Source organism: Cydia strobilella, chromosome Z (genome assembly GCF_947568885.1).
Source record: "Cydia strobilella chromosome Z, ilCydStro3.1, whole genome shotgun sequence".
In the NCBI taxonomy this organism is placed as follows: domain Eukaryota; kingdom Metazoa; phylum Arthropoda; class Insecta; order Lepidoptera; family Tortricidae; genus Cydia; species Cydia strobilella.
The window spans coordinates 15,552,819-15,576,648 of NC_086068.1; the positions used below are offsets into that span (position 1 = coordinate 15,552,819).

At 38.0% G+C, this 23,830-nt stretch overlaps 1 protein-coding gene and 1 long non-coding RNA gene across 5 annotated transcripts in view; both read left to right on the plus strand.

Moving 5' to 3' along the window:
- The window catches only part of LOC134754350 (medium-chain specific acyl-CoA dehydrogenase, mitochondrial), a 33,294-nt gene extending 22,755 nt beyond the window's left edge, over nucleotides 1-10,539 (plus strand). For all 3 annotated transcript variants that reach the window (XM_063690635.1, XM_063690633.1, XM_063690634.1), the window contains exons 8-10: nucleotides 154-294; nucleotides 8,802-8,991; nucleotides 10,100-10,539. In XM_063690635.1, coding sequence (XP_063546705.1) covers nucleotides 154-294; nucleotides 8,802-8,991; nucleotides 10,100-10,332 — 564 coding nt within the window. In that variant the 3' untranslated portion in view covers nucleotides 10,333-10,539. The remainder of the gene's footprint in view (nucleotides 1-153; nucleotides 295-8,801; nucleotides 8,992-10,099) is intronic.
- Nucleotides 1-23,830, plus strand: part of LOC134754495 (uncharacterized) — a 400,626-nt gene that overhangs the window by 357,324 nt on the left and 19,472 nt on the right. The window lies entirely within an intron of this gene.

Below are 23,830 nucleotides of genomic sequence, written 5' to 3' on the forward strand. Positions count from 1 at the left end.
AGAACGAAAAATTAATAAATTGAAAAGTAAGAGGCAATTCCGCTGATTTTGATACTATAATGAACAAATCATTTTGTACAAACTGTGATACAATTGAATGTATTTCCTTTTGTTGTTTCTTTCTAATTGCTGATGTGTGTGTGTTAATATCAGGAACAAAACATGGGCCAGCGTGCATCTGACACGCGCGGCATCACGTTTGAAGACGTGCGCATCCCCAAGGAGAACGTGCTCATCGGCGAGGGCGCCGGCTTCAAGATCGCCATGGGCGCCTTTGACAAGACCCGCCCGCCGGTAAAACTACTCGCAAAACTACAATTACTAGAGTAGAGAATAAGTACATTGTGATACAAGTGTGCTACGTTGGTCATTACACACGAGGCGATATTGCGCAATACGAAAGCCGATGTGTGTAATGACCAATGCACATGTGTTTCATACGACATTTTTCAACACATTTGCGAGGAAGAAAACGAAACCTTGTGGCTAAGTTACACGATGAGGCATGACATGACAAATGATGGAACAGTTAGGATAAACGTGGGATAGATTAATATTTTTGGTTAAGATATATTTTTTATTAAATAGATGTTTGGCTTAGAGGTTTCATAACCTCATTATAATGCTTCAGGTATGGCCATTTTTTAGGGTTTCGTAGTCACCTAGAAACCCTAGTTTCGCCATGTCTCTCTGTCTGTCCGAGGCTTTGCTCCGTGATCGTTAGTGCTAGAAAGCCGCAATTTGGCATGGATACATAAATCAAGCATTGCGACAGAACGGTAAAATAAACTATTAAATGTATTTATTTTAATTTTAAAATGATGTTGCTGAATTTTTTTTTGCTTTGTCCCAATAAGTGCGGGGTATCGTTGGATAAATAAAGGTAACAAAATAAATTAGCGATATACCCGATATAAATGTGATTTAATATCGTTGGATAGGTATTTCAAAATGAATAAGGGTCTACAAAAACCATTTTTGATATAGTTAATATTTTCGGAAATAATCGCTCCGAAAGAAAAATAATATGTGTTCCCCCCTCCCCCCTCTAACTTTTGAACCATGGGTCCAAAAATATAATAAATATCGTGAAATAAAAGCTAAATAAATACTTTCAATGAAAATTATAGCCAACATGATCTTTCCAGTAGTTTTTGAGTTATTGCAAAAAATCATCTTTTCTTAGTAAAAAGACGTACAAAAGTCCCTTATGCCTGTAACGTACTACATGATACTTACTAATAGCCCCCGTTTGGCCTATTTAGACAGAATAATAACTACGAAACGCTATACTGAGCATGGCCCGACATGCTCTTGGCCGATTATTTTTTTCAGCTATCCAATGGCAGATTTATTGCATGCAACTAAACCAAATGAAGATTATTCTGATTAGGCTACTTGGATTTGTAAAAAACGCAGTCATGGATTTTGGCATAAAATTTATGGTGTCAAACATCAAACATTTTCAGAATGCTAATACAGTTTCCTACCAAACTTGTTTTACCATACTGACTAGTTCTTTATGGGAATTTACAATCACTCCGCCTATGGTATGGTAGCTTTTCTACTTAACTTTGAAATTAGTGCACTGCCTTATGGGAATATAGTTCAGATCCGGAAACCGCTTACAACTTTTAGTATGTTGTTGGGCATGGTATTGGATCTCCAATACTGCCGGGAGACAGCGGCGCCGGCCATCTACTTCAGCGGAATGACGTCATCTAAATGACTCCCGCCTCGTTGCGAATATTGCCTATTGCACCCAAATTATGCATTGTACATACACGTGTGGGGTATTAAACGAAAGCCAATTAAATATGCTATATTTCATTTCTACACTATGTACCAAAATATACAATAGTTTAAGAGCAATTTAAAAAGAAATCAAAATGATGAAAAAAAAACGATTATTTGGGTGTTACAACCAAACCAAAAGTCTGATGTTAAAGCAATGTACTACAATATTAAAGCTGTTATCTCAAGCCATACACTGATATAAAAAGATCAACTTCAGACCAAAAAGTGAAAATTATGCATTAAAATGTAGGTATTTGCTAGAACAAATGCATTAAAGCTAAAAAAATCGAAATTGGTCATTTTCAGGATAATCCGCATAAGCTTCTAGTATGTTATTAGCAATATAAAATGGATCATAAAACTGCTGGGAGACAATCTCTATAGTACCTGAGTGACAAATAATGGCGTCATACATGTGACCACTAGCGAAATTTGCAAAATCTAAATTATAACTATACCACGAGTCATACATACACGTGTGCTTTACCAAACGAAAGGTTATTAAATATATTATGATTCGTTAATACATAAAATATACATTGTTTTTATAAATAAAATTATAAATAAACAATGTATATTTTAGGATCTACAAACAAATAAAAAACACTTTTTATGATAAAAATTCGTGTATATATATTTTATAGCTCAACTAAAAACGTTATAACAATGTTGCGTCTAATATAAAAGAAACCAGTTATTCAACTATACGTTACAGCTTAAATTTTTAATTTCCGACAAAAACTGTGGAAGTTGTACAAAAAAAACTAAAGCGCGCCAACAATTCTACCTTAATGCGCTCATATTATGCAAAGAATAGTCCTTATGATCGGGTATTAAATGAAAGAACATTACATAAAACACATGAAAACGATATTTTGGAGTGGAATCATAATTTATAAATTGAATTGGAAAAAAATAATAACGTAAATAATAAACTACTGGAAAAGAACAGTTCGGGAAATTAAACTATTTCGCCACGAAACACTTCCAAATTAACATAGTATAAACTAAATTAACATTTTAGCTGACAGGTAAACAAATTAAAATGTCATTATAGTCTAGTTATTACGACCTAGTTATTGTAGTGTTATGTTATACAAGCGAGGAAACACAGTAACAAAAATGAGTGAGTTAGAAAAATATTTACTATGGGCTTTGGAGACGATCAATCTTGTTAATAGAGTATTTGACTGTATTTAATAGTTATTTGTGCAACAAGAGAGGAAAGTTGGTTTTTCTTGCGAGTGTTTATTTTGAGTACCGAGAAAGCGAAAGGTTCTATAATTGAATCACGAGCGAAGCGAGTGATTCTAAGGTAGAATCTTGAGCGTAGCGAGGGACTCAAAAACACGAGATGTAAAATAACTTTGCTCTCGTGTTGCACACATAATTTTTCACCTCAGTAGTGAGAACATATTAAGGTTAAAATGTATTTCGAATTACACAGAATAAACAGGAAAAAAAGTATTATAATATGTACGATACGATAAGATACGATACGAGACGGGACGGGACGGGACCGGACCGGACCGGACCGGACCGTACCGTACCGTACCGTACCGTACCGTACCGTACCGTACCGTACCGTACCGAACCGTACCGAACCGTGCCGTACCGTACCGTACCGTGCCGTGCCGTGTCGTACCGTACCGTACCGTATCTCGTACCGTAGTATGAAGTTCATGGCCTTCACTAAATTAAAAAGCTACATTGTTTCACTCCCTGGAGTGAGGAAAGTCGCACTTTCCTCACTCCAGGGAGTGACGAAAGTAGGCTTGTTCGAGCTGCTGAGGTGAAAAATAAATTATTTTTCACACCACATGCTCGACAAAGCCGGATTATCTATCATATAAACCTCACCGAAAGCAAGACATTATATCCCTTGGCTTTAGCCGGGTTCTAATGTTGTATGGAATTTCATTATAACCCGCCGGTCAATAACGTAATTTTCACTTTTCATAATCCTGATTGCTATGACGATAAAGTCTAATTTCGTTAAGCAAAATGTGTTGCACCCGCCTGCGGCCAGGTAATTAGCGGTCGTGGCCAACTCGATTTTCGAAAACCGAAGCCGCGACTTCATTCATTTGTTAAATCAAGTAGGCCACGCCGGCAGAAACAAGTTCTAAGCCTGTTTTTTATTGTCTCGCATAAGGTGAGAAAAGTAGAGTATATACCTCGGGAATAAAACTATTTTTGTCTTGGGCGCTTGAATCCCTCACTGCACTCAGGACTCCGTCTTAATTCCCTCGCTTCACTCGGGAATTAACTCATAACTCCCTCGCTGCGCTCGGGAGTAAAACTGGGAGTCCTTCGTTACGTTCAGGATTCGACGTCGCGCCCGTGACATAAAACAATGCTTTATCCCCTTGGTGTACAATCTACTATTATACCATGCATGAAATGTACCAGTAGATTAATAGAGTAACGTAGACAGCAATTATTTTTAGACACAATTTCTATTTTATAACCCGTATAAAACTTTAAAGAGTAGGTAATTTGATTGTGACGTCACATGCTAGTGTTTTATATAAATTCCATAGTAGCAAAATCGTTTTGACAGTTCGAAAAAAGAAACTGATTTGACTAGTAGTCAAATACCCTATTTACAATGTAGCAGAACCTATGTAAGGTTACGGATTATATACCTAGTAACATAACCATCATCATCATCATGGTGATTGGTGGCCTTTTGGTGATCCAATCTTGGATGTAGGGCTTTTCCCAGAATGGAGTAACATGATAGACGAAATATTTTTTCAACTATAGAGCTGAGCTGATGGTGTGGCTAATAGTAGTCACACCATCTGGTATGTTACGACTAAATTAAATACATATATGTATATTTATTTAAATTTCTAGACAAATAGGAGGCATCGATTACGCGGCTTACGAGAGGAGGTACACCTTCTGAGGTTTCATGCAAACCAAAAATAAAAAAGAAGATGCAATTAGACTATTTTGACCTATGTGTGATACGTAAGAAAATACATGCATTTTATACGGCAAAAAAGAAGTACCGACTATTTAAAAAAAGTGTAGACACCAAATAAATGGGTTCTGATTGTGATTACGGCGAATAAAAGTACATAGATGTAAATCAATCCAATTGTTCAGACTATACTGAACTGTTGCCATATAAATGAGAATAATAGCGCCCTCTTGACAATGATCATATATTCCTGGTCAGGCTTTAATAAGTTTTCGTTTGATGTAGCACACGTGTATATATGACTCATGGTATAGTTATAATTTAGATTTTGCAAATTTCGGCAGTGGTTACATGTATGACGCCATTATTTGTCACTCAGGCACTATAGTGATTGTCTTTCAGCAGTTTTATGATCCTTTTTATATTGTTAATAACATACTAGAAGCTTATGCGCATTATCCTGAAAATGACCAATTTCGATTTTTTTAACTTTAATGCATTTGTTCTAGCAAATACCTACATTTTGATGCATAATTTTCACATTTTTGGTCTGTTTTTTTTTTTTGATATCAGTGTATGGCTTGAGATATCAGCTTTAATGTTGCAGTACATTGTTTTAACACCAGACTTTTGGTTTGGTTGTAAAACCCAAATAGTCGATATATTTTTTTCATCATTTTGATGTCTTTTTAAATTGCTCTTAAACTATTGTATCCCATCAAAAACATTACATGAAAAAAGATGCAAGTCTCGCAACGCAGTTCTACTACTACAAAAAAGTATTGAGATGTAATGTGAAACCAAGTCAGTTATTTTAGTCAGTGCCAGGGGGTGTTAAACCCGTAACAATATTTGATACCTTTATTTTTTTAATACATACCTATAATGACTTAGCAATCGCACGGCTACATAGTGCATGACATAAGGATAATTCGTTAACTATTTAAAATAATTCTAATTAAACATAGCGCTAGGCCTAATGACATGCATTTTGAGCAATACACATACAAGTAAAGCATTGTGCGCGATTGCCAAGTCATTATATGTATGTATTAAAAAAATAAAGGTATTTAATATTGTTACGGGTTTAACACCCCCTGGCACTGACTAAAATAACCGACTTGGTTTCACATTCACATTACATCTCAATAATTTTTTGTAATAGTAGAAATGCGTTGCGAGACTTGCATCTTTTTACATGTAATGTTTTTGATGGGATCTCATCTCTTTTTGTAGGCAGTCCTACTTTTCGTGTACTCATACCCATACCATACTCATACTATGTATACACATACCATAATTATACACATCTTAATTCATACTCACATCGTACAACGTAGTGTACCTATACTTAACCTACTAATTGTAGGAACTGCAAACGTAACTTTGTTATCGCATATATTTATATAGGATTACAAAGTTACTTATGCAGTGTTTAAATCTTTTAAACGTGACTGACATTGCAGTATTTTATAGTAGTTTATGCAACTGATACATAATGAGAGGCCTTAAAACACAAGTGTGGTTTTATGAAACGAGTGTCAGCGAGTCATGTATCACAATTATGTACAGTTGCATACACTACTTTATCTACACACATATCATAAGTACTCTAAGATGGGTTCAGATGCCGTAGAGAAATGACCTGCATTGCTACTAGTGCTACCTGTAAAATATCTATAGACTATAGATATTTAAATAATGCTATAAAAAATAAATTTGAACAAATACAGAAACAAACTACTCATATTTTCAACTAAAATGTAAATTACAAACAATTTTTCACAATGGTGTTGGCCGGTCGAAGTGTTTAGCAGATGGCGCCAGCATAGCTTGCCCTGTCAATCCCTAGAATTGTGTCAAATTTTTGTTTTTTTGATGCCCTGGATGCCAGCCCTTTAAGCCAAATCTCATAGAAAAAGAGGCAAGCTATGATAGCGCCATCTCTGCAAACCTTTGACAGTTGCCAACCCCGTTCTACTTTCGTAACAACAAAAAAGTAAAAAAACCAACAAAGAATGATAACAGTAATGGCGCGGGCGGCAATTCGATCCTCCATCAAGACGAATGTTTTTTTATAAATCATAGACAAACGAATGAAGTCCCTATTCTCATGTCACTCGGGATCAAATGTCGTGCGTTTTATATTAAAAAAACATACTGAATTGACGTTTCGTTTCGATAACTGTTTTAAATTTTTAATATCTATGGATACTAGAATAGGGACCCACTTGAGTTCCGACAGCTGTTCCAAATTTAAACTCATAACCTTACAAAAATCTATAACGTAATAACATTAAAGTACAGATTTTACCTACTACCACAGATAAGAAAGTTCTCATAGTAAAATTGGTTGTAATAATGCTGGTCATTTCCTACGGTTTCTGAACGAATTTTAGAGCACTAACGATATGTGCGTATATAAAAACTAATTACGTTTCAAATTTGGAGCTTGTGGGTCTGCTAGAACCTTAGAATTATGATAATCGTGAGTGTGTCAGTGACAAAACATAGACAAAACTAAGGAACCTTGACATGTAATAATTCCTTAACTACATGTTCAAATTACATGTTATTGAGAATATATCTAAATCATGTTATGCTCTATACGTCACTGACAATTCAGGGTTCTAGCTTTAGCTACCACAAAATTACAGGACGTTGAAAATGGCCTGAGTGGCTTCGAGAAAAGGATGGTACGGCCGTGCCTCTTTGTTTTGCTCGACTTGGCGGGGGCACTGCCGTGCCCCCGGATATTTTGGTACATAGTGTAGAAATGAAATATAGCACATTTAATTGGCTTTCGTTTAATACCCCACACGTGTTTGTACAATGCATAATTTGGGTGCAATATGCAATATTCGCAACGAGGCGGGAGTCATTTTGATGACGTCATTCCGCTGAAGTAGATGGCGGGCGCCGCTGTCTCCCGGCAGTTTTGGAGATCCAATACCATGCCCAACAACATACTAAAATTTGGTGGCGGTTTCCGGATCTGAACTATCTCTTAGGCCGTTTCCCATAAGGCATAGTACTGATAATACTAAATGAAATTACTAGGCTTGTAACTTACTTATAATAAAAATAAAAACAGGTAAACATTCGTTACCCATTAGGGTTTGCGATCACACAATAGAATAATGAACATTTTTTCACCTTTTTACAAAACATTTAATATCTCCGAAACTAAAAACCCTCATAAGGTACCTTTTCCTGTGGAACGTCACATATAACTTAGCGTATGACTTGTATAACAATTTCATAATATCTAATGCAAAATTTTCATTCTAGGTCTGAAACATTTACAGCAGGAAGTAAGCAATAACAAAGACCTATAATATGTAACTCCGTATAAGATGAATAGTCTAAGGAAAAAACGTGCCTCAGAAGTCAAGAAAAATTGATTCTCGGACAGATGGCGCCTACATCTTTGGCCTATTCTCGGCTAGATGGCGTTGACGGTTACGCTTGTTATTTAACAATTTTAACACATCAGTGAAAGAACATGGGTCAAAATCATATAAAAATAATAAATACAAATAAAACAATCATTTATCCATATAAATATTTTTATGGATATGGATAAATGAGTCCCCATATATTTTTTGGAATTTTTATACATTTTCACTTTTAGTTTTAATTGTGTGTCGATAGATGGCAGTAAATTTACTATAACAGAAACACCTTTATCCTATATATTCTCTTTGGCCATACTAAAATATTACAGCCATACGCACGTTTATACTTTGAAGGCTTAGACGCTTAGAGAATCTACGTACTGAGCATAATAATTTTACATTAACTACCTGCCTTTAATAAATATATTTTGAAAATGCACAGAATGAACCAATAATTCGCTTTCTTTCACTTTCGACGAATTTCAGTTTAAATAAGAATACTTACACTTTGGTTTAATCGATTACTGAATTAAATGAAACTCACTGAGGAACCGTGCTGACATTTAGAAAAAGTATGGAACTGTTTTGTTGACCTGGCTGTCCGATTCTCTTAGCCAACTCTATCATAAAATAACATATCCACAAAAAGTAAACAATTCATTATAAAATTGCAGGTAGCTTCTGGTGCCACAGGGCTGGCCAACCGCGCGCTGCACGAGGCCACGAAGTACGCGCTGGAGCGGAAGACGTTCGGCGTGCCCATCGCCAAGCACCAGGCCGTGGCGTTCATGCTCGCCGACATGGCCATGGGCGTGGAGACCTCCCGTCTCGCGTGGCAGCGGGCGGCGTGGCTCGTCGACCATGGTATGGGAACCAAACAAGAAACAAGTATTCATTTTACTAGCGGCTCTGAGCTGTAGACCTCACGTAATATACTTGACGTTGACACTCCTGATCAATAAGCAAGTGTTGCCACCAACCTTTCACGCACGCTCCCCTATAAGGCATAAGACACATTATTCCTGACTGTATGAGTTTCACATATCGACACAGCTCGTGCCAGGTAATACCAATTTCGTTCCGGTCGCGGTGGAAACGGCTGGGCCGTGGTGTTCGGAGGCAAAGAGGTTGGTTAGAGACTTGGGGCGGCGTCTACGTGACCGAGGGTGCGATCCCCGTTCAGGCTCCTACTTGGTCCAACAGATATCGCTTGCCATCCAGCGCGGTAATGCCGCTAGCATATTAGGCACTTTTGGGCTGGGTGGGGGTCGGAATGGGGCTGATAGTATAAGTAGGATAGTATATCAGTAGTGTGCTTATTTTTTTTAATTTAATTTTTTTAAGTTAGTTTTAGCATAGAGTAACTGATACTAGAGCGTTACTGTCATAGTAAATTTTGTAACCCCAGTAAATTCACTGCCATCTGTCGACACACTTTAAAACTAAAAATGAAGATTTATAAAAATACGATAGAATGTATTTAAATATAGATAAATGATTTTTTTTATTTGCATTAATTATTTTTATGATTTTGACCCATGTTCTTTCACTGATATGCGTTAAAATTGTTAAATAACAAACTAAACCGTCAACGCCATCTATACGACTGTAGGCCAAAACTAGTAGCGCCCTCTGAACGAGAATCAAATTTTCTTGATTTTCGAGGCACGTTTTTTCCTTAGACTGTATCCATCTATTACGGAGTTATATCTATCTTTGGTTTTAGTGTCCTTTATGTTTTTTTCATGTGCATACGTTTGTGTTTTAGATTTTAAGGTTTGACGTATATTTTGATCTTTGTAACTTGTTTTGAAATATCCTGGCATACCAAGGTATCGAATAAATTCAACATAGGGCTGTTCGGTTTATTTCGCGGAACACTTCAGGTGCTTCCTGTGATCACAAGTGATCCGCCAAGAACCACTGGGTTAGGTGAAAAAATAAAAGACTAATAATGAATATTGTCCAACAGGTTTTAGGAACACGGTGATCGCGTCAGTCGCCAAATGCCACGCATCTGAAGTCGCCAACAAAAACGCCACCGACGCCGTCCAGATCTTCGGCGGCAACGGCTTCAACACCGAGTACCCGGTCGAGAAGCTCATGCGTGACGCCAAGATCTACCAAATATACGAGGGAACCTCCCAGATCCAAAGGCTCATCATTTCCAGAGAGGTCCTGACCTCAGCCAAGGAACAGGCCTGAACAACACCTACTCCACCCTTAATCTTATTACTAGAGTCATGTTCAATTTTTCCCTTTAGTTAGCTACGAAGGATTTAGATGTGGTGTAAATTGTGTATCATGTATCTTTATTTCAATGGACTGTATTTATAATGATCGCTGAATATAATTTTTGAACGGTTTCTTGTAAAAGTAGTTTTTTTATATAAATTGTTATTTACTGAAGGATCGTTTTTTGTCTTCTTTTCCAAGGTCGTCCTTTGTGATTTGGCAGACAAATGTAAACACAAAATGACGTGTTTACCGTCCTAAGCTCTGTTTCATATCTCATATCCCAGATACTAAAAGTTAGCCGCAATTATGTAGATCGGCCAATCTACTACCCAGTCCGTCTGGTTTCGTACTAAAATAACAGTTTGATTGGATAGAAGCTGGCCATCAAACGGTCAATTTAGTTTCTGGAATATAAAAACGCACTTTTGTGTAGTGAACTCTTATTAAACTTTGTGTTCATTCTTGAAAAAATGTTGCAACCCTGCTTAAGAGTGATCACTATTATTGTACCTAATGTTCAAATTGTTCTTCTGGCACGAGGGCTGGAGCTGAGTAAAACGGTAACCTTTCGTAGCATAGTACCAAATTCACAAAGTGCCATTTGGCGTTTCGCGAAATGTTATTTTTTTACTCGCAAAACACGTTTCTCAGAATACCAAAAACGCATAGTACCATTAAGCATAATGCCAAATTCGCGAAGTGCCATTTGGCGTTTCGCGCCCTCCGGTACCATCGGTCCACTTTCTTCATTGGTCTACTTGACATCGCCCCCTCAACATTTCCTTCGCAACTTGACTAGACGGAACTATTTCTGGGCGGTTTGCCCTTCGGGCACCTGAAGCTACCTAACGAACCTAACTTACCTATCTATTGACTTACTGTGACGTCCGAGAAAACATTACACTTTGGGGAAAAAAGAGTAGGTAGGTATTAGGTTAGGTTCGTTAGGTAGTTTCAGATGCCCGAAGGGCAAACCGCCCAGAAATAGGAGCCCCGCGAAGCGGAGCTCCGTCTAGTTGCGAAGGATTTTTTTTTTTTTTTAAGAAACAGTACTGGTTTCGAAAGTGGAAAGTGAAAATAGAGAAGTTGGTACGCGTATTACAAGTTGGTAAGTATCGTAGTTGGTGTTTTGCGAGTTTGTCATTATCACTTTACGAACTTGGTAGTTTGCCAAATTGGAGTTATGCGTATTTGTATGAGCGGTACTGTCGTAGTAAATTTTGTAACCACTGTAAATTCACTGCCATCTATCGATATACTTAGAAACTAAAAATGAAGATTTATAAAAATACGTTAAAATGTATTTAAATATGGATAATTTATTTTTTTATTTGCATTAATTATTTTTATATGATTTTGACCCATGTTCTTTCACTGATATGCGTTAAAACAAACGAAACCATCAACGCCCTCTATACGAGAGTAGGCCAAAGCTCGTGGCGTCATCTGATCGAGAATCAAATTTTCGTGATTTTCGAGGCACGTTTTTTCCTTAGACTGTATCCATCTAATATATGCGGGCGTTGGCACTTTGCGAATTTGGTAATACTACGAAAGGATAAAAACTATTATAATGTATCAAAATGTATTCAAAAGGTACTTAAATACAAAATACAGTACTCAGCGGCCCCCTTTTTAGGGTTCCGTAGCCAAATGGCAAAAAACGGAACCCTTATGGATTCGTCATGTCTGTCTGTCCGTCCGTATGTCACAGTCACTTTCTTCCGAAACTATAAGAACTATACTATTTAAACTTGGTAAGTAGATGTATTTTGTAAACCGCATTAAGATTTTCACACAAAAATAGAAAAAAAAACTTATCTATGGATTGGTCTTCGAAAATAGTCTAACCCGTTCGTATAAAAATACCGCAAATCGATGTACAGGTTAAGGTAAGTTAAAGGGTTAAAAAGTAATTTCCCGTTGGATATATGGATATTACGTATCATTTTATGATTAATATGTACCGTATCTGCAGTATAGTTCCATAAGTCTCGTGAAATAGGTATTGAAGTAGAACTGTGTCACTTTGTAAAATTGAAAAATTAAAAAAAAATGTTAATGATATTATTTTCAAAATTGCTTTCTTGGGATTAGACATGAGGATATCACGTATCATTTGTGGTATATTGTACAAAAAAAATCAGCCATATCGTGTCTGGAGGAGCCCAAACTTGGTATGTTTCGAAAATTCTTTGTTTTAATTTAAAAAAAAATGCCCGAAATGTAATGATGTGATATATTTTTGGAATCGCCTCAAAAAGCCCTGTCGTATGATAACACACTCGATAGGTTTTGGATTTTTTTTCCATACAAAAAAAAAATGTTTTACCCCTCCCCCCCCTAGCGAAATTTTTTTAGGAACTGCGGGTCAAAAATTTTGTTTCGACCTCTAGTATGCGTGTGCCAAACGGCTAACCTGTACATCGATTTGCGGTATTCCTTTAAAATTGGGGTCGAGCGGCTTCCGCTAAAATTATATTGACGTTTCTAATATAATTTTTTTCTAAACTGAATAGTTTGCGCGAGAGACACTTCCAAAGTGGTAAAAATGTGTTGCATAATACGTCATAAATCGTAAACCGCAAATTACCTTTAATCCAATCAACTCGAATATAAATATAAAAAGTACGCAACCCTCGGTGCGCGAGTCCTTCTCGCACTTGGCCGTTTTTTTTTTAAATATCTAGTGTTAAATTTAATCAAAGATAGATATAACTCCGTAATAGATGGATACAGTCTAAGTATAGAGGTCTGTCATAGTAAATTTTGTACCCCCAGTAAATTCACTGCCATCTGTCGACACACTGTAAAACTAAAAATAAATATTTTTAAAAATACGCTAAAATGTATTTAGATATGGATAAAGGTTTTTTTTTATTTGCATTTATTATTTTTATGATTTTGACCCATGTTCTTTCACTGATGTGCGTTAAAATTGTTAAATAAGAAACGAAACCGTCAACGTCATTATACGACAGTTGGCCAAAGCTAGTAGCGCCCTCTGAACGAGAATCAAATTTTCTTGATTTTCGAGGCACGTTTTTTCCTTAGACTGTATCCATCTATTACGGAGTTATATCTATCTTTGCTCAAAGAGGTACACATTTTTTTAAGTACCGAAGTTACTCTATGATTTAAATAATCACAATTATTTAGAGGTGGCGCTAGCACGTTTATGGGCTCTTATAAAAAAAAAGGCAACCTATGATGGCGCCAGCTATGCAAACCTTTGACAGTTGCCAACCCCATTGTATACTCATAGAGTAACTCATGGAGTTATATCTATCTTTGGTACACTGTACATTTTTTTATCCACCCACACCCACGGATTGACTATAGCCACACGGTCAATCTAACTAGATTTAAAAAAAGCGCCCTCTTGTGGGTTTCGCTCGTACCTTATTGAACAATACACAGATACGCGAAGATCGCTGATATGGGCCAGATGGCGGCACTGAAACCGGATGCTAATGAACAAAATAGTATCTTTAAAATATATATTCCATTATTTATTTTGTTCAACTACCTTCAGTATATGTCAAATAATGTGATTTTATAAAAGTAAACTACTATTGTTTTCACGAATGAAATCATAAGATGCCGGTTTGCTATTCAACTCGTAAAGAGTGACCTACATTCGGAGCCCTTGTGAAAGGATTGTGCAATAGAAACGGTCATTTATTACACAACGCAGCGTATTCATAAGCAAACCCAGTAATTTTGTCTGTATTATACATTGGTTTTAAGTTACAATGTGAACGAGAAAACAAAATTGATTTATAATCACATTCTTTATTATTTCCTAATTATAAAAGCAATAAATACATTTTATTGTTAAAACAAATACTTACATTTTTTTATTCCTGATTTACAACTTTTTTTTCTTGTAAATAGGTCATGACACACTTTTGCTCAAAATTAGGTTAATTTACTACTGCCCTTTACCGATTTATTTCAATGTCAGTCATGAGTACGGTAGCTCCATTGAATTGTATCAAGTTATGTCGGAATACCAAAGTAAGTAAGTGAAGTGGCCCAGAGACCTACATTCTGTTTATAAGCGATTTAAAAACATAGAATATACTGTTTTACGCTGTGAGTGGTATAAATAATTTACTTAGATATAATTCGGTGGCCTCGTTGTGTCGTTCTTTTACGATGCACGAAGACGCTCCGAAAATGAGTGTTACGCAGAGTTTGGCCTCCACGAGCCAGCCGAAAAGCGAGCTCGTGACGGATGTGCCACTGCCAGTGGAGTACGATATTATGAGCTCCACAGACGCCAAACCTCCGGAGCATTTAGATATGCACATTCAGGTCGCGTATGTGGACCCTTCTACCGGTAAGTACGTTTTAATCTTATAAGTATCTGTTGAGAAAACAATCTCATTCGTTCGAGCCGGATGTAATACCACTTGCCATTTCAGTGTATAGTTGTATACAATATCAAGAAACCAAACCACAACTATCCCGCGTCCCAATTGGAATCTGATATCTGATCAAAGTGATCAGAATCATTTTTTTCTGTAACTTTGTAGAAGTACAAAGTGACGCATGTTTTGGGGTTCATGAGGCCTGAGAGAAAATATATAATAGTCTTTATTCAAAACAGACAAGTGTTGTATAATAAATACATACCTACATACAATAATACATCTACATAATGTATGCAATGTGGTGGCTACCTGCTCTGCTCGTACGGTCGGTTGCACGATGTGGCAACGTCGCGTCGTATTGTTTTTTCGCGCTATACTGCCATGGAATTGGCCGACTGGTCGTGTGAAATAGTGTTACTAAATTGTATGTCGTGGTCCGTGGAAGTAGATAATGGCAAGCAGAACGTGTTTCGAGAAGTTTATCAGCAGTCCTAAATAGGCTATAAGTAGGTACATAGTAATAATGCATATGCATCACAATGCACTGAGACCGTCAAGCAGTAATGTGTCGTCATTTGTATTCAGTTGGTAGTCGGCTACGTTTTTGATTTCATTCGGTGTCAGTAGGGCAGATTAGCGCGATGCGGAGCGCTGCACGGCTGCAGTCTTCAGCCGACGTTAGCTGCTGCTGTGGTGAGTCTGGCTGGTGCGAAGTAAGTGCCTGCCTGGCGTAAGATCGTAAGAGACCGCCGCAGGGCCAAACAGATCGAACTCGTTTGGATTCCTTCTAGATGATATTACGCAGACTGTCAATGACGCGTTGTTGCAAGTGTTCACAAGTATTTATGGAAGTAGGGCGAACGCGGATTCTGTTTGGATTCCGACAAGTGGGCTTTTGAATTAGATTTTGCGCTGGTTAATTTGTTGATAAAATTGTTTCTTTCCGTTTGTCGTTTCCTAATTAACCTACCTACGTAGTATACGCGGGTTAAGTACGTAGCTACGCATTGAGATAATGAGATAGGTATTTACATAGGTATATTCTGAGCTCAAACGCGTGTATTATTCTTTTTGTTATGGTTTTGGACAGATACTTTAGGTATAGATAAGATTTGAAAATCACTTTATAATTACATGGGCGTATTGCATTCTTAAATTAATATCAAGTATAGTCAGATAGGTACATATATGAATTAAGGTGCTTTGGGGTATATTCGACGTATTTTTAGGCGAGTGTAGAGTATGTTAGGGTTTGGGCTTGTAAGTCAGAACCTAAGAATTATTCCTTCCAAGTAATGACATCTTTGCGAAATTGGATATATTCGTCAACGGTTTGTGAAAATAGCGTTTTAATACGTTGCTTGATTTTGGTAATAAATGTAAATAAAAAAATTAAAATATTTTAAATACCATTTTTTAAGGAGCGGGTAATTTCGAAAGCAAGTGGGGTAATTTCGAAGGTCTATAGAAATGGTTTTTATGCAATATGCGTTAAGGATCATATTCCTTTTTCGTCCTTATTTACCCCCCTAAAAATCCTGCTGACTCACGGTAAAGAACATGTTTTTTTTTATTACAATTTATTTTAGAAATTCCACCGCGCTGTGATCAGTAAAGATCAGTGATTGTCAACATTTTTTACCGCGTTAGGAGTACTACTATATGTTAATTCCTAGGTGGACAACCTCTGGTAATGGACTATGAAAACCTAGTTTGGGGTTATTAGTACATTCATTCGAAGTTCCTCCGTGGGGTAAATTCGAATGCTTTTTTAAAACTACAGATCACCGTTATGCTGTACTCATTAATACGACAAAAATAGCAATCTAACGTTAAAACAAACGAACAATGATTTAACTTATCAGGTTTCCGAGTTATGTGCTATGGGGTAATTTCGAAAGTCCTCATAAGGCACTAAATCGCACTTTTTTTATTTAATAGACCGCAGCAAACATGCGCTCACGACTAGCGACGCGAAGTGAACTGAATCCGAGAGGGGGGGGGGGGGAGATAAACATGGCGTCTTGACAAGTGTTGCCAGCGTAGTATAGTAATTGTTCCCAGTTCAGTAGAAATGTGTGATTTTCGACTTATCCCCATTTTCGAATTTATCCCAAAGCACCCTACCTAAAGATTATAAAGCACAAGAGAATAGGTACTTGGGACAAGTTTCTTTTCCTTGTCTTGTTTTTTGTCCCCAAAAAATGTGCCGGAGTGGAGCTTTTTGTATGGGGTGAAATGTAGTTTTTACTTTTTCTCAAGAGAATTATAATTTACTGCTAGAAAGACATGCAATAGCACTCGACTTTTTTATTTATTTGATAAAAGACAAAAATAGAAGCGTGATAGTGGTCAGAAACAAGACAACGAAAATAATATTGACCCACTTAACAGATTTTTTTTATTGCTAGCTAATTTACTTGCTTATTTTCATAAAAAATACATTTATTTTTGCCCGTCCGAATTAGCGAGGTTCTACGAGGGGAGGTACAAATAGTCGCGGAATGAAGTATTTGCAAATGATAAAATCATAGAAGTCGATCAAAACAAAGAGGCACGGCACGGCCGTACCATCCCTTTCTCGAAGCCATTCAGGCCATTTTCAACGTCCTGTAATTTTGTGATGGCTAAAGCTAGAACTCTGAATTTCCAGTGACGTACAGAGCATAATATTTATTCAGATATATTCTCAATAACATTCAATTTGAACTTGTAGTTTAAGAATTATTGCACGTCAAAGTCCCTTAGTTTTGTCACTGACACTTATCGATCATCATAGTTCTAAGGTACTTCTAGCAGACCTACAAGCTTCAAATTTTAAATCTAATTAGTTTTTAGCTTATCGAGCCATAAAAAAACCTCAAAATATTGAAATACTAGGCACGTTTTAAAGATTTACGAACTGCATAAGTAAGTTTGTAATCATATATAAATGTACTAGCTACTAGCGACCCGCCCCGGCTTCGCACGGGTGCAATGCTGATGTATTATACATATATATAAACCGGGGTCCTTTTGTTTGACATAATTATTGAAAGTCTTAATGTAATGATTGTCATGTTATCATTAGTCATAATTCTGAAACCGTTAACTTTTCAGGATTTTCCTCGGGTTATCTTATAAATAGGTTAGGTTAGGTTTGTTTTATGGCAATCCCTAAAAGTTACGCGTTTCTGACAAAAACCAAATTATGACTAATGATAATATGACATCATTACATAATGACTTTCAATAATTATGTCAAACAATAGAGACCCATATAAACCTTCCTCTTGAATCACTATCTTAAAAAAAACCGCATCAAAATCCGTTGCGTAGTTTTAAAGATACAAGTATACCTATATAGGGACAGACAGACATCCAGACAGCAGGAAGCGACTTTGTTTTATACTATGTAGTGATACTATTACAAAGTTATTATGAAGATTAAGTATGAAGTGTATAGTTATGATATGTGTATAGTATGAGTATAGTGTGTGTGATGGGTATGAGTATAGATATGAGCTTTGAGAAAAGTGGTAGCTGACGTACAAGAAGTAGTACCCGAAAAGAAGGACTGCCTACAAAAAAAATGAGATCCCATCAAAAACATTAAATGTCAAAAGATGCAACGCAATTCTTCTATCAAACCAAGTCGTTTGTTTTAGTCAGTGCCAGGGGGTGTTAAAACCGCATCAATATTAGATTACATTTACATATAATGACTTGGCAGTTCTTTTTAGGGTTCCGTACCTCAAAAGGAAAAAACGGAACCCTTATAGGATCACTCGTGCATCTGTCTGTCTGTCTGTCCGTCTGTCACAGCCTTTTACTCCGAAACAACTGGATTAATTAACTTGAAATTTGGTATACATATGTAAGTTTGTGACCCAAAGACGAACATGTAACGTGAACAAATGAATTTTAAACATGGGGGCCACTTTTGGGGGGTAAATGTGAAAATTAAAAAAAAAAATTTTTCAAACTATATCAAATGAAAGAGCTCATCAATTTTAGGATAAACAATTTAGAAGTTATTCAAGAAAATAGGCAAAAAATGACCATTCCCCTCCCTTTATCTCCGAAACTACTGGGTCTAAAATTTTGAAAAAAATACACAAAATAGATCTCTTTACCTATAGATTACAGGAAAACCTATTAGAAAATTGCAGTCAAGCGTGAGTCGGACTTAAATACTTAGTTTTTGATCCGACCCCTATGTCCTTTTCCGTTTAGTACAACACAAATACTGCGTGTTTGAGTTTGAGTAAGTAAGATATTTGATATCTTTTATCGATAATTGTTGTATTTTACATAAATAGGATTTAGCTCATGTGAGTTCACTAATATAGCAGTGAAAATTGATGTACTGTGAATTTTTGAACTACTCACTTGAACAATTTTGATTCTAATAGTTCAATACATGTTATAATTCCAATAGGTATGCGAATTCGGCTCTTATTTGTCTGCAATGTTTTCATGGATAAGCCGATAAAATTTAAATTACAGAATATCTCAGATCTCAGAACAAAATAAAGTTTCACTAAATTTCGCAACAAAACACGGCCAAGTGCGTGGCCGGTTTTTTAAATTTGGGGACAAATAATAATCAATGAGGGCCAGGTCCGGGCTGTAGGGTGGGTGAACCAGCGATTCGAAGCCGCACCTGTTAAGAGCAGCAGTCGCAACATGGCTCTTGTGAACCGGTGCATTGTCGTGCAACAGCCACACACCGTTTGACAGTTTTACCCGCCATTTTTCTTTAATGGCTTCACGTAGTCTTTCTAATAGCATTGCACAATATGTCCCAGTTATGGTAACACCCTTGTCCTTGTAGTCGATCATGAGAATTCCTTTTGAATCCCATAAAATCGTCATCACCTTTTGGGCCGATTCTGATACCCTGAACTTCTTCGGAGGTGGTGCACCCTTCTTATGCCAGCGCATAGACTTGTTTCGACTCAGGTTCAAAATGATGAACCCAAGTCTCATCTACAGTCACAATTCGTTCCAATATCTGGGTAGGATTGTCACCGCACAGATTCAAAAATTGCTTCGATGCTTTAACTCGTCGCATCTGCTGCGGTTTGGGCATTCTCGGTAAGTCGGTACCCACCTAGCGTTCACTAGCAGCCCTGGCGCGTCATGCCCAGAAAGATCATGTAGGATCCTCAAAATTGTTTTATCTGATACACCAACTAATGCAGCTAATTGTTTCTTTTTAAGGCCGTTCCATCGGTTTGCCGCTGTCTTTGTCACATTTCGCAAGAAAGAACGGGAAAGAACATACGCGCCAAGTGTCAATTATGATCGATCGATTTTGTCGGTGTTTATTTATTTTAAAAACGTTACCTTACAATATCGAAATTCTAAAGCTATGAAATTACTATTTATGTTAAGATTGTTTTTTCTTCTTTTTTTTGTTTATAGTATCACATAATAAATAACCGAGTAAAGTAGGATTAAAAGTCCGAGTTAGAGGTTACTTTGGGAATTAATTGTATCGAGCGAAGTGTCATAATTCGTGTATCGGAAGCTATGTTGTTAAAGATAATATAGTCAAGAACTACATATATTTTTTCCACGTCTACGAATATCAACGCCTCTTAGAAAAACAGGATCATATAAGGAGATTTTTCGCCTTCTGGCTCAGGGAACCGCCTTAAGAGCCCGGTTACGATTTTAGTCGCAAAAATGTAAAGTTGATAGATTTCTTCTGTGATTTTGTACACCTTTTGTTACCTAATTGAAATAACAAGTACTGGTTTCTATTAGCACGACTTCTTATCTCTAGGTTTATCAGATCATTTTTTTGAAAAAAGGCTTACTAAATTAGTAATGAATTTTTTTCTGATGGACATTTAGGTAAACGCGTGTAAAGCACTGACTTTGATGCTCTTATTTGTAAATTTCGTAAAGTTTGGACTGCTAAAAATGGTAAATTTGTATAACACATATTCTGTACTCTAGGTTTATCAGATTACATTGTTGTTATATGACTTAGAGTTCGAGGAAATGAAAGTTAAACGAATTCAATTTTCTCCAGAAATGACCTCAAAACAAGTGACAATTTCTCCGAAAATCTACTTATTTTCGACGTAGATTGCATACTCAAATAATCTGCAATGTTTACTTAAACTGTTGCTGTACTTCATTTTATTTAAATTGCAACTTTTATTTTCTGACGATTTTTTAAAAACTTCCCCTTTTTCTGGCATAACATCGGTGACACGCGCTCGCGGCCTCAGTCCCGCGCGGGAGCTGGTAGAGGCAGGACGTTTGTTGATCGGCTCCGCACGTTGCATCGACGACGACGAAGTTATTTATCATTGTGTGCGTCGCTCGCCGTGTAAAAAGTTATATTTGTTTGCGTGTTTGGCTGTACTGTGTGCGTGTAAACTGCGACCAGAAACTTTAATCCTTGGGTTGTAAGTACTTGTTTATTACGCCTTCAAAAAAAAGGAGGTTCTCAGTTTGACCCGTATGTTTGTACGTATATGTATGTATGTTTGTTCGCGATTATCTCGCATTTGGCTGAACCGATTTTGATGCGGTTTTTAGAAAAGTGTTTGTTACATTCTGGAGAAGGTTTTAGTATACATAGAGCTAAGCTGATGCTGAACCCTGGCTGTACCTAGTGGAACGCAGGTTTAGTGCAACATAGGCAAACGCTGTTTTGGTCTGTCTTGATGAGCAATTAGGAGAGCAGTACCCAAGATGGAGCTGATGCTGAACCCTGGCTGTACCTAGTGGAAATCAGGTTTCGTGCAACATAGGCACACGCTGTTTTGGTCTTCCGACACGTCTTGATGAGCACTTGGGAGAGCAGTACCCAAGATGGAGCTGATGCTGAACCCTGGCTGTACCTAATGGAACGCAGGTTTGGTGCAACATAGGCACACGCTGTTTTGGTCTTCCGACACGTCTTGATGAGCAATTAGGAGAGCAGTACCCAAGATGGAGCTGATGCTGAACCCTGGCTGTACCTAGTGGAAATCAGGTTTCGTGCAACATAGGCACACGCTGTTTTGGTCTTCCGACACGTCTTGATGAGCACTTGGGAGAGCAGTACCCAAGATAGAGCTGATGCTGAACCCTGGCTGTACCTAATGGAACGCAGGTTTGGTGCAACATAGGCACACGCTGTTTTGGTCTTCCGACACGTCTTGATGAGCAATTAGGAGAGCAGTACCCAAGATGGAGCTGATGCTGAACCCTGGCTGTACCTAGTGGAAATCAGGTTTCGTGCAACATAGGCACACGCTGTTTTGGTTATTCGACACGTCTTGATGAGCAATTAGGAGAGCAGTACCCAAGATGGAGCTGATGCTGAACCCTGGCTGTACCTAGTGGAACGCAGGTTAGGTGCAATATAGGCACACGCTGTTTTGGTCTTCCGACACGTCTTGATGAGCAATTAGGAGAGCAGTACCCAAGATGGAGCTGATGCTGAACCCTGGCTGTACCTAGTGGAACGCAGGTTTGGTGCAACATAGGCACACGCTGTTTTGGTCTTCCGACACGTCTTGATGAGCAATTAGGAGAGCAGTACCCAAGATGGAGCTGATGCTGAACCCTGGCTGTACCTAGTGGAACTCAGGTTTCGTGCAACATAGGCACACGCTGTTTTGGTCCTCCGACACGTCTTGATGAACACTTGGGAGAGCAGTACCCAAGATAGAGCTGATGCTGAACCCTGGCTGTACCTAGTGGAACTCAGGTTTGGTGCAATATAGGCACACGCTGTTTTGGTCTTCTGACACGTCTTGATGAGCAAATGGGAGAGCAGTACCCAAGATAGAGCTGATGATGAACCCTGGCTGTACTTAGTGGAACTCAGGTTCATTTACTGTTATCAGAACTTCCACCCCCTTTTAACCCCCAGTACCTACTGCATGTTAAACGTGTGGTAGCTCTGGTCAGGTGCCTGCTTCATCTGGCAGCCCTCCAGGTGTTCCAGGTCTTGAAGAACTTAACCTGCCTACAGCATACTCTACCAACTTCAGATTAAAAGAGTTTTACCCCTGATCCGATGCGTCCAGCAGCACTCCAGGTGTTCCAGGTTTTGAGCTGTCTCCGTCATACACTACCCACAACACGTTGAGCGAGTGTTACCCACCCTTTGCCCTTGACCCTTTGCACTCAGCAGCACTCCAGGTGTTTTAGATCTGGAGCTTTCCCCATCATACACTACCAGCGGCACGTTGAGCGAGTGTTATCCGTTACCCCTGACCCTTTGTACCCAGCAGCACTCCAGGTGTTCCACGTCTGGAGCTTTCCCTATCATACACTACCAGCAGCACGTTGAGCGAGTGTTACCCCTGACTCTTTGCACCCAGAAGCATTCCAGGTGTTCCAGGTCTTGAGCTGTATCCATCGTACACTACACACTACCAGCGGCATGTTGAGCGAGTGTTACCCCTGACCCTTTGCACCCAGCAGCACTTCAGGTGTTCCAGGTCTTGAGTTTTCCCCATCATACTCTACCAGCGGCACGTTGAGCGAGTGTTACCCCTGACCCTTTGCACCCAGAAGCACTCCAGGTGTTCCAGGTCTTGAGCAGTATTCATCGTACAACCAACCACACGTTGAGCGTGTGTTAGAAGAGTGGAGAAGAGAAGAGGATGACTTTGGAAATAAAAATTATTATCACCCTTCCCAACGATTAAGACTATCTCCATATCTCCATAATATCAAATTCCATCCAAATCGGTTTTATTGGATCCCATACAAATTTCCATTACCCCCCCCCCCTGCCCCCCGTTTCTGGGGTAAAACCTATCCTATGTCCTTCCCCAGGACTCAAACTATGTCTATACCTCATTTCATCTTAATCGGTTCAGCGTTTATTGATTCCCCATACAAATTTCCACCCCCTTAAAGGGTGAGTTCTTGAATAAAAAGTATTCTATGTCCTTCCCCGGGATTCAAACTATCTGTATACCAAATTTCAACAAAAGGCTAGTTTCCCCTCTGGGTTGGAACGTTGGAAAGTCAGATCGCAGTCGCTTTCGTAAAAACTAGTGCCTACGCCAATTCTTGGGATTAAGACTTCCATGAGCCGTAGCAAAAAGGCTGGGATAACGCGAGTAAGATGATTATATATA